The sequence below is a fragment of the Rhipicephalus microplus genome, chromosome 6 (assembly GCF_043290135.1).
Source record: "Rhipicephalus microplus isolate Deutch F79 chromosome 6, USDA_Rmic, whole genome shotgun sequence".
Classification (NCBI taxonomy): Eukaryota; Metazoa; Arthropoda; class Arachnida; order Ixodida; family Ixodidae; genus Rhipicephalus; species Rhipicephalus microplus.
In genome coordinates this window covers 195,382,393-195,394,385 of record NC_134705.1, presented here as the reverse complement: position 1 = coordinate 195,394,385, position 11,993 = coordinate 195,382,393, and the positions used below count along the sequence as shown (strand labels likewise).

At 52.9% G+C, this 11,993-nt stretch overlaps 1 protein-coding gene across 1 annotated transcript; it reads left to right on the top strand.

Moving 5' to 3' along the window:
* The first annotated feature begins 38 nt into the window (after positions 1-38).
* Positions 39-6,807, top strand: LOC142765782 (uncharacterized). Its single transcript, XM_075867439.1, has 3 exons — positions 39-2,984; positions 3,750-4,360; positions 5,940-6,807. Exons 1-3 carry the CDS (start codon positions 48-50, stop codon positions 6,259-6,261), a joined length of 3,870 nt encoding a protein of 1,289 aa, XP_075723554.1. The 5' UTR covers positions 39-47; the 3' UTR covers positions 6,262-6,807.
* Positions 6,808-11,993: the final 5,186 nt, after the last annotated feature.

The window sequence follows — 11,993 nt, the reverse complement described above, 5'->3', positions numbered from 1 at the left end:
GACCCATCACCTAAGTGGGTATGTGCCAATCTTTTCAGGGTGATCATATGCTACAGTATGCTCTCACTAATGGTGGCGGCGTAGAAGATGAGGAAGAGGAAATCCGGGTCGGCCATCATGGGCCGAGCAAAATTCCCGCTCAGTGGAGGCATCTACTCGGTTGGACGAAATTAGGGCCCAGCGATGGCGTGAGTAAACAAAAAACCTCACCAGGATCGGCGCCACAGGGGAGGGGGATCCCTCCCGATCCCCAAAAAATCGCCATGAGGTGGTTCAGCGGAAACATGCTGCAGGCCATCGCCGAGGCCCACAGCCGACGCGTCCTCCTCTTGGTGTTCATCGAGGGAGACGACCTGGCGTCGCAGAACATGCGCTCCACCTTCGACGACGCCGAGGTGAACAAGCTGCTAGACATAATGAGCTGCGTCCCCATCCGGCTACGCGCAAACAGCAACGCTTGCCGCCAGTTCACGCTCGTGTACCCGGTGACCGCTATCCCGTCCACCTTTTTTATCAGCTCTCGCGGCAACCTCGAGGCCTCCATCGTCGGCTTCACAGACCCGGTCTTGTTCGGCGACCGGCTCGCGGCGCTCATTGCATCGTGCAACGTCAAGAAGGTTGACTCGGACATGCGAAACCAGAGCGAGGCGAGCCTGTCCGTCGACCGCATGATGCGCCTTAACCGCCAGTCGTCCGCCGCTCGACTCCCTGTCACTGCAGAAAATGGCCCCGGACCGCTTTCTCAGCAGCAGCAACCGCCGACCGAAGGCGCCACCAAAAAACACAGCAGGGGCGGAGAACGACGCTCCAAGAAGAAGCTGAAAAGGCAGGAGGCCAACGTGCAGACTAGCATTGTTGTGCTCGCGGAGCAGGCGACGCAGATTAACATGGACGACAAGCGGTCGTACAACAGCCTGCTCCAGAAACTAGCCGCCATGGAAGAGACGACGTCTGTGTCGGTGGCCACAGTCGCGACGGCGCAGATTCATGGAGAGCTGGCCGGGGACCTGGCGTCGCTCATGGGAGACGGCAAGGAGAAGAAAGACCTGGAGGTGCAGGTATGCAGCGAGGGTGCACTCGCCGGAGGAGCCGACGTCGACCAGAAAGGCAAGTCCCTTCCAGTTGACCTTCCGGGTGACAAAAGCGAGCACGCCGTTGACAACGGTGCGAACGACCAGGTGCGCCCGGGATCGCGCAAGACCAAGGACGACGACGAGGTCAACGCGACCATGCCGCCTCCGCCGCCTCCTCCTCCACCACCGCCTCCGGCAGCAACAGCCGTCTGCGCAAACCAGGGACCCGTCAGCGATGCGTATCCGGTAACGCTAGAGGGCGCCGATTCGATGTTGTGCGACGTGATCGCGGACGGTCCCGAGCTGTTAATAAAATTCGCCGTGCTCGCGCAGGAGTTCGCGGACAAAGTCCTGGGCAGCTCGCAGCATGAGCACTCCGACGGCAAGCTCCCGGAAGTGTCGGCCGCGGAGACGCCAAAGGCACACGTGCGCAGACCCGCCGAGTCCTCTCACAGGCCGAAGGCCAAGCAAGAAGCCACAAAATTCGAGACGCCGCCTCCGGTCAAAACAGTCGAGGTTCACGCCAAGAAGGAAAGGCAGGGGCAACCAGCAGACTCTTTCAAGAGATCGTGCCAGTTGGACAACGTGCAGGCCAACGTGGGCGATGCCCCAGAAGTGTTAGATGTGTTGCAAGAGGGCGTTCCTGAACAGGTCGGGGACAAAGACACTTCAGCGTATAAGCGAGGACGTTCTTCGGGCACTCGTTCCCATAAGCATCAGCGTGACTCGGACGCGTCGTTGCAGTCGCCGCCGCAGCAAGCCAAGCACGACTCCGAGAAACGGAAGAAGCGCCACGATTCCCCGACGAAAAACCCCAAGGGCGATTCGAAGAAAACGACGGCATCCTCGAAAAAAGTGGCCGATAATGCTGCTGCTGCGCCCCCCGGGTCTTCGACTCAAAAGCCGAATAAAAACCTCGGCCAACTCGCCCAGAAGATTAAGCATTTTGAATCCGCCGCTGGCGGCACCTCACAGGACCTGAAGGTCCCGTCTGATAGAAAAGCGAAGAGGTCCAAGAGCGCTTCGCCGTCCAAGCCGCCGCTGTCACCAGCGAACGACGCACGGGTAAGCTCTCCGGATAACAATGGGTCACCGAAAACGCAGATTTCCGCGCCGCCGCCACCGCTGCCAACAGTGTCCCTAGACCAGGAAGGGTGCGTCGTTCGCCTACGACCGGGAATCGACACGATCACCGAAGAAGAAACCGGAGCCATCGAGTCGGGTCTTACGACTCGCCAGCCCACACCGCCGCCGCCACCTCTTCATCAGACTCCAGAAGTGCTTACTCAAGCGGAAGTCCAGAAAGCCCCCGAGGAGACGTCCCACAAGTCATTCGTGAAGGAGGCTCCGTGTGAAACGGTGCCTGCGCCACTTTCAGGGCCGCAGCTGCCTTCGAAGCAGACGGCTCAAGTCACAATGGCTCAAAATCGCAATTCTCACCGGTCGCGGAAGAGCGCCCAGAGGTCTTCCAGCCCCAACAGGAGCAAGGAGTTCCTCACGGCCAGCAACTCTCAACGGGAAGACCCGCTTGTCTTCGGTCCCGCGCACCGCACGAGCGACGACAGCGCTGCCGCGCCGTCGAAGAGGGCGCCGCCGTCGCATTCGCGACCGAGAGGAGACCGGAGGGCGGTGACCGTGGGCCGAAGCCCACCGTACGAGCGACTCCTGAATAGCGACGGTGACGACGAGACCGTGGACGACGAGTTGATGGCTCGCAGGACACCCTCGGCGTTCAGGGTCGAGACCGACTGGATGGACGAGATGGCTCGCACAGCGTCCAGGCGTACCCTGCTTCACCGGGCGGGCGCCCTCGAGGAGTCGCTGAACAACCTGTTCCGCACGCTCAACGACGTGGAAGGCCCCACCATCTCTCTCAGCGTCGGTGGTGAGTCGCACACCAACGTCACCAAGGTTTGTACCAATGAGGGTCTTTAGAGAGCAGTATCTGCCTTTACTGAAATACCGCCATTGTAAGCAGTAGTTGCGGTGCTCGGCTGCTGAGCCGAATGTCGCGGGTTCGATCCCGGCCGTGGCGGTCACGTTTAGATTGAGGCGAAATGCTAGTAGTTCGTGTACTGAGATCTACCTGCATGCCTAAGAAGCCAACGTGACCGATATTTACGGAGCTCTTCACTACGTTCACAATCGTATCGTCGCTTTGGCGCGTGAAACCCGAGAAAATATTGTAGAATTGTTGACCTGAAAGCTGATTCGCACATCCATCTTTTCCACCTTACGTCATACTAGCTGTAATTTTACTTTTATCTAAAAAAAGTACCTTATAAATGCCGCATGAGGATTGGTACAAGGATTACTTGAGCGGGTAACAGTGTTTGCGTCTGCTTGGCCAGTGAGCGAATCGTTACGAGGCATCGCACCACAGAGGCGATGCTTTTCTTTCACTTCTATATATGGTTCGCTGTCATTCAGGTGGGCCTTTAGGCTGGGCGTAGTAACGATGGAACAGACAATGCTTGACTCGGACTGGTGACACTTGTCATAGCCTAGTTGAAACGTCTGTCCTCAGACACTTTTGTCCATTCACGTTAAGTGTACATCATCATGTCCACCTTTACTAATGTACAGAACGCTCTGCTGTTTATACGTTACGTCGAGATACTGAATTATTTTTTGAAGGGACATCGTTCTCAGCACAAAAATATTTTTGCCCCAAAGGCACAAGCGAAAGCAGCCCAAGACAGCGATGAAACGACAGCGTCCCCTGCGGGGTTGCCGGGCAAACAGCGCGTCCACGTTACCATCAGTGACCAGAAGGCAGACGGCGTCGAGGGCGAGGCAAAGGCGAACGCCTCCAAGACCGCTGTCGCGAGCACGAACGCCTGTCATCGCGTCTCGCTGTCCGGCACGAACGTCCGGAACCTGTTTCGTAACCGGCCATCGGCGAGTCGCTTGGCAGTCAACGGTGGCCGTTCGCCGAGCGCCCAAGCGTCGCAGACGTCCGGAGTAGGCAACAACGTCGGCAGGTCGGCGAGCTACACGCCGCTGGCGATTCGCGGCTGCGGCGGTGCCTTATGCGGCGCCGACAAGGCGAACATCGTGCTCAACTTGCCGGACGGCAGCTCGGTGCTCCGGTCGTTTCCAGCGTCCGCGTACCTGGACGAGGTGCGCTGGTACACCGAGGAACTGCTCGCCAGGGTGCTGCCCACGTGCTTCCCGTTCACCATGGCGCGCACGAACCCGCTGCGCGAGTTCTCGCGCGAGGACTACCGCAAGACGCTCGAGCAGCTTCACCTGGTGCCGTCGGCGGCGCTGCTCGTGTTGCCCAGGTGTGTTGTGGATCGCGTTTTATTAAGGTGGAAGGGGGTCCGGGTCCGCAACTTCTTCAGGCGGAAGAGTTGCATGAGGCTGACTCAGCGGGGGGGGGGAGCGAACAGTGAATCGGAGGGGGGGGAGAGGATGGTTTTGCAGGTGAAGAGACAAACCGCGGGTGACTGAACATTAATTTCCAAAATTAGATTAGAAATTACGTTAGTTTTCAGCCCGCATGTTGCAAGGTGAAACAGGTTATGAGCGAAATTACCATTTTAGGTCAAACTGCCGTGCCGACCCGCGGGCAGCAGATTGCTAACCCTCGTATTGCCTTAAAGGGACCCTAAACCAAAGCGAGTTCAAAGGCGAGGCAGTGGTTTCCTTCTCGCCTTCGCTGCGACAAGTGCTCCTTCCTCCTCTTCACTTTTTTCCTTCATAAAACTCGTGGGATGTCGGTACCACGCGTTGAGCCAGTCGGGATTTGGCGCTTCTCGACTGCACAACGCCATAGTGAAATAAGTTTATCGCGCACGATAGTGATTCCGGACAAGGCAGAACGGGCATGCGGCTGCATGGCAAAGCAGGGTAGGAGACAATTTTCAACATATATCTATATCTCGTATATCGACCAATCGAGAGCTTATTTCATCCTGACGTCAAGAAAACAGCTGGCGTCACGAATCTTGCCACATATAGAATAACGCGCTCGTTCTAGATTACTGCCGTATAAGTGCCGGGTACTCCGAGCTGCCTGTGTATGCACGCTTTTGCGTTCCTTTCATTGAATTCCCTGTTGGTGCAGCTGGGAGTACAAAGCAAAGCAACAACGTGCGTACGCCGTAGGCTTGGGGTCCCCGGCACCATGTTTACCTATTTTTCAATGCGAATGCATTTCTTAGTAGGTGGCTTGTCAGGCGTCTGTCGGTGTCCGCGTGCCGACAGGGGCAGGTCTTATCTCTCCGCTCTCCCTTTCTCATTCTCGCCAGTAGCAACCGGGGCAGGTGGTTCGGGCGGAGTAGCTAAAAGTGATTGGGAGATGGAGCGCACCCTGGCGTGTGAGGGCGCTCGCATCGCGGTAGCTCGGCGGAACTGCCGCGTGTGTGGAGAGAGTGTAGAAGAGGGTAGGTGCCGTGCTTCGCCGTTCCTCTCACCGCTCGCTCTCTCCCCCCTCTGTGCTCCACACTCCCGTCCGCTCGCTCGTCCGTATGTATAAATGGAATGAAGCGCGCTCCTCACTCTCGAGCGTTCGCTGGCTGATTAATGTGTAAATAAATCGTTGTGGCACAAATACTTAGTTCATCATTGATTTACGCCATTGAAATTACTACGTCGTGTACTCTAGGCATAAGAAATGCATCCGAATTTTCTAACGGGCATTCCCTTCGGGGAGGTGGGGGCAATATGCCTAAAACGTAACGCCCGTTGTGCGAATATTTTAGCCTCTGTCTCTTTATTCGAACGATACTGTCGCTAATAGATGTTCACCATAGAAATATGCACTATACCACACCCACGGTAGTCGCAATTTGACTGGATCTTCGACACCGTAACTTATACTTTCAACACTGTTCTGGGCACGCGCGTCGCGTCCTGCAGATCAGCGGCCATGGGCGAAAGTGGCGCTCCGTCGCTGCTTCGCAGCGGCGAGCCCGTCTGGCTCTCCATCTTCCGACTGGTGTTCGGCACGTTCGTGGCCACGCCTCTGTCGCTCATCTGGAGCCTGATCTACCCCGAGAGCGACCAGGCGCTGGCGGTTGCTCGCGAGACCTTCCTGTCGGGCAGCCTGGGCACATCGACGCTGTCGGCGTTGCCGCCGTCTGCTGCCGCGACTGCAGCGACACCTCTACGCAGTGCCAGCAGCGGCAGGCTGTGTCGTCGCAGGCAGTCGAGCCGCACCGATAACTTTGACATCTTCTGAACTTTTTCTTCACGAATCGTAGACGTCGCGAACGACTAGACACGATAGAGTGCCAGTAGACACTCGCTGTGACGGATATACCATCCGTTGATGTCGGTGGACGCGAGGGGGCGTGGCGAATCTAAATCCAGCACTGTTTCCAAAAGGCCGCACCAGTGGCGTCGGTGTTCTCGACTATTTTGTTTATTTTTAATAAGTACACGGAAACATCTGGTAAGGCAAGATTGCCAATGTGGAACTTGCAGGCGGTCTTGTTGGGCGTCGAGGAAAAAAAAAACATTGGAAGGTCGTGGTCGGGTTAGCAGCAAAGACGAACTGATATCTACATTTTCTTTCCGAAAGCCTCGCGCTCGTAGCCAGTTGTGCATCGACGGGCAATAAAATTTGACGACAGACAGGAACGCCAGCCATTCAGGGCTAGACATTTCGAAAGTATCTTCAAGTGTTCCTTGAAAAAATGGAAAAGTAAATGCGAATACGACGCGGTAAAATCTATGGTGTAGTGTATATCGTCATCATTATGTAAACCCAGTTTTATAAAATGTACTGCATCGTTTCACAATGTACGTGTTTCTTCACTTCAGATGGCCTGCAACCAGTGGGGTACTCTCTGAACATTTATTTGCGCCCACAAGGGCTCGTATATCTTAACCCTTTGCAATGATCGTTACATATATTCTGTGTGTTCAGTTCACTAATACTGGCACGCGCGCAAGTACTTCGATTCACTTCATTCGGCCGACCATGCAGTTTTTAGGGGCGAAGCTCCTTATAGCGGTACCCGTTCGTCTCCCGTAGTATGTAACAAGTATAACATTTTGACCTCCAAGGTGGTGCCGGTGAGAGACTTCTTCTGTGCGTTGTTGAACAATAAAAATAGTGCTCAATGTACATGTCAATGGCTGCTAATGAGGAATGAGAGACAGGAGCATTCGGCTTTTAGTTAACGCGCAGGCTGCGATCACCATTAGCAGCCATTGGCATGTACATTGAGCACTATCTGACAAGAAAGGGTTGCTACGTTATACTCGCTGGGTGTAACCTCCTTAGCTTTAGAAAGGTTTAGCGGGCGTTGAGCCGCAGTGCCATGAATACAATGAACTTTTATATACCATGAATGAACTCGAGGTGGTTAAAAATAGGAAGTAGATACGAAGCGCAAGCCGTAAGAAAGTAAAAGCCGAATTCTCCACCTCTCATTTCCCATTAGCAGCCATTGGCATGTACATTGAGCACTATCTGACTGAAAAATTTTGCTACGTCATACTCGCTGGGCGTAACCTCCTTGGTTTTCGAAAGGTTTAGCGAGCGTTCGGCCGCAGTGCCATGAATACATCATCATCATCATCATCATCATCATCATCATAATCAGCCTGACTACGTCCACTGCAGGACAAAGGCCTCTCCCATGTTCCGCCAGTTAACCCGGTCCTGTGCTTGCTGCTGCCAATTTATACCCGCAAGCTTCTTAATCTCATCTGCCCACCTAATCTTCTGTCTCCCCCTAACCCGCTTCCCTTCTCTGGGAATCCAGTCAGTTACCCTTAATGACCAGCGGTTATCCTGTCTACGCGCTACATGCCCTGCCCATGTCCATTTCTTCTTCTTGATTTCAGCTATGATATCCTTAACCCCCGTTTGTTCCCTAATCCATTCTGCTCTCTTCTTGTCTCTTAAAGTTACACCTACCATTTTTCTTTCCATTGCTCGCTGCGTCGTCCTCAATTTAAGCTGAACCCTCTTTGTAAGTCTCCAGGTTTCTGCTCCGTAGCTAAGTACCGGCAAGATACAGCTGTTATATATGTACCTTCCTCTTGAGGGATAGTGGCAATCTACCTGTCATAATTTGAGAGTGCTTGCCAAATGTGCTCCACCCCATTCTTATTCTTCTAGTTACTTCAATCTCGTGGTTCGGCTCTGCGGTTATTACCTGCCCTAAGTAGACATAGTCTTTTACAACTTCAAGTGCACTATTACCTATATCGAAGCGCTGCTCCTTGCCGAGGTTGTTGTACATCACTTTCGTTTTCTGCAGATTAATTTTAAGACCCACCTTTCTGCTCTCCTTGTCTAACTCCGTAATCATGAGTTGCAATTCGTCCCCTGAGTTACTCAGCAATGCAATGTCATCGGCGAAGCGCAGGTTACTAAGGTATTCTCCATTGACTCTTATACCTAACTGTTCCCATTCTAGGCTTCTGAAAACCTCCTGTAAGCACGCGGTAAATAGCATTGGGGAAATTGTGTCCCCCTGCCTTACACCCTTCTTGATTGGTATTGTGTTGCTTTCTTTATGAAGCACTACGGTAGCAGTTGATCCCCTGTAGATTTCTTCCAGAATGTTTATATATACTTCATCTACGCCCTGATTCCGCAGTGTTTGCATGACGGCTGATATTTCTACTGAATCAAACGCCTTCTCGTAATCTATGAAGGCTATGTATAGTGGTTGGTTATACTGTGAGCATTTCTCTATTACCTGATTGATAGTATGAATGTGGTCAATTGTTGAGTAGCCTGTTCGAAATCCTGCTTGTTCCTTTGGTTGATTGAATTCTAATGTTTTCTTTACTCTGTTAGCAATTACCTTTGCAAATAGCTTGTATACTACAGAGAGCAAGCTGATTGGCCTGTAATTCTTCAAGTCCTTGTCATCTCCTTTCTTATGTATTAAGATGATGTTAGCGTTCTTCCAAGACTCTGGTACTCTTCCCGTCAGGAGACACCTCGTAAACAAGGTGGTTAGTTTTTCTAACACGATCTGTCCTCCATCTTTCAGCAGATCTGATGTTACCTGATCCTCACCAGCAGCTTTGCCTCTTTGCATGCTCTCCAAAGCTTTTCTGACTTCTATCATACTGGTGGGGTGTCATCTGGGTTACTGCTAGTTCTTATTGTATTAAAGTCGTGGTTGTCCCGGCTACTGTACAGATCTCTGTAAAACTCCTCCGCTATTTTAACTATCCTATCCATATTGGTAGTTATTTTGCCTTCTTTGTCCCTTGGTGCATACATCCGATTTTTGCCTATCCCAAGTTTCCTCTTCAATGCTTTGACACTTCCTCCGTTTTTCAGAGCGTGTTCCATGAATACACTGAACCAGTATATACCATGAACTCGAGGTGGTTAAAGGTGGGAAGTGGACCCGAAGCGCAAGCCGTAAGAAAGTGTGCGTGTACCACCTCTCGTTTAGTCCTTGGAATGTCCGCTGGATGGCGGTGCTTCTATATGGGGAAGTAGTAGTAAACAACTTTATTAATGATTACAAATAAGCAGCGCACGACGTTTTACAAAAGAGAGACGAAAGGGACACCGCTGCCTTCGTCTCTCTTTTGTAAAACGTCGTGCGCTGCTTATTTGTAATCATGAACTGTCACCAACTCGCCCAACTTTCGGTTTTACTGAACTTTATTAAGGCAGCTGACGGTTTCCTAAGTGGCGAGGGCTGTCAGGCCATGCCTGGTCGCCACCTCGTCAGCGCGTTTGATGGCCCGGAGCTGGGTGTCCAGGCTTGTGGTCGTGAGGATTCTCTCCCAGGCCTCACTTGAAGGTGACTGTCCTAGGAGGTTTGGTGGGGGAGGGTCCTTGCTGCATCCCCAGATGATGTGATCCAAGGTTGCGGTCTGGGTCTTGCAAAGGGTGCACGTAGATGTGAATAAGGCAGGGTATATGTGCCTGTATATGTACGGGGAAGGGAATGAGTTCGTTTGAAGCCGCCGCCAAGTGATTTGTTGAGCTTTGTTTAGTTCCGGGTGCGGGGGTGGTCTGGTTTGCCTTGATAGCTTGTAGTACTGTGTGATGTCGTGAAAGGTGATGAGTGCTTCAGTTGCTTCGATATCGTGGTCCGAAGTCTGGCCCACCGCTCGGCATACGAGTCCTCGAGCTTGTCTGTGGGCGGCTTCGTTGCCCGGGTTTCCTGCGTGCGCTGGGACCCAGATGAGTTGGATTAAACGAGGATCGTCATCGTCGGTGCTGCTGGCAGTAGTGTCGCCTGAGGCGTTGCGTGCCGCTCGGGGCAGAGGACGGAGGATGCGCGCCGTGGTTGGGGAAACAGTGCCCCGGGCAAATCGGATGATAGCAGATTTGGAGTCACTGATAATTGTTTCAAAACCGGCCATTGCGGCGAGTGCTATGGCAGCTTCTTCGGCCTCGGTTGGGTCTTGTGTGCGTATGGAGCCGGCGCACCTCGTGGTAGGCTCTATATCGACTGGGGTACGTTTCGACGAGACGTTGATTGCAAAGGCTTGTTTGGGGGTTGGGTAGCTTGCCGCGTCGACGTGAGCCACTTTTGTGTTCGTACCATAGGTATTGTGAAGGTTTCTGGCGCGGGCTGATCGTCTACCGTCATGAATGCCGGCCAGCATGTTTTTCGGCAGCGGCTGCACAATGAAGCGCTGTCTGAGGAGAGGCGGTAGCGAGATCAAGTCTTGTCCGCTTGGTGACGAGGGAATTCCGATTCGTTGAAGTATCCATCTTCCGGTTTTACTACCACGCAATCGTTCAATTTGTGCAGTTCGGTGAGCCTCGATAAGTTCATCTATTGTATTGTGAATTCCAAGGCTGAGGAGGTGCATGGTCGATGTGGTGCGGGAGAGGCCCAAAGCGATCTTGTGGACTGTGCGAATAAGTCTGTCTACTTTTTCTTTTTCAGCCTGGAGGAGTCGTAGGTACGGTAAGGCATAAGTTATTCTTGTGGTTACGAAGGCGTTTAACAGCTGGAGAAGTTCCTTTTCTTTCATGCCGTGTTTCCGCGCGGAGATTCTTCCTAACAGACGGGCAGTCTGAGTGACGGTGACCGCAAGCCTCTCTAGTGCGACGGTATTGCCCCTGCCGGCTTGTACGTGAAGGCCGAGTACCCGCATGTGCTGCACTATCGGTATTTCGGATCCGGCCATTCTGAGAGTGATGGTTGGTAGTGGCGGGTGTTTAACCTTACGGTAGTCAGGAGGACGAAGAAGGAGGAGTTCAGATTTCTCCACTGAGCATTCGAGACCTGCACACGCGACGTATCCGGCCACTGTGTCCACAGCACGTTGCAGTGCCTCCTCGATCTGTCCGTCGGAGCCAGTAGTGGTCCATACCGTCACGTCGTCCGCGTATAGGGTGTGTCGGATATTGGGTATGCAGTCTAGTAACTGTGGGAGTTGGCTCATTACAAGGTTGAAGAGGAAAGGTGAAAGAACAGCTCCCTGTGGCGTGCCTTTGTTGGATAGGGCAAGTCTCTTCGTGGCGTTGCTGTCAATCAGGGAAAGTTCCACAGTACGGCCTTGGAGGAAAGAGCACACGTAGTTGTAAATACGTTCCCCAGGGTTTGTTGAAGCCAAGTGCTGGGCTATCGCTTCATGTGTTACGTTATCGAACGCCTTGCGTAGGTCTATGCCTAGCATTGCTCGCGTGCCCGCACGTACGGGGTCTTTCAACAAATCGTGGTAGATTTGTACGAGGGCGTCTTGAGTAGATAAGTGGGCGCGAAAACCGAGCATGGTTGGAGGGAAAAGGTCTTGCTCTTCTGCAAGTGTTTCTAGCCGAGCCAAGACCACGTGCTCAAATAGTTTGCCAAGGCATGAAGTTAACGAGATGGGGCGAAGATTTGATAAGTCTGCCTTTTTTCCGGGCTTTGGTATAAACACTATTTTCGCGTGCTTCCATTCTTCTGGTATATTTCCGGCATGCCAGCAGTCATTGAAATATTCAGTAAGGGCAGTTACTGACCTTGCGTCTAGGTTGCGGAT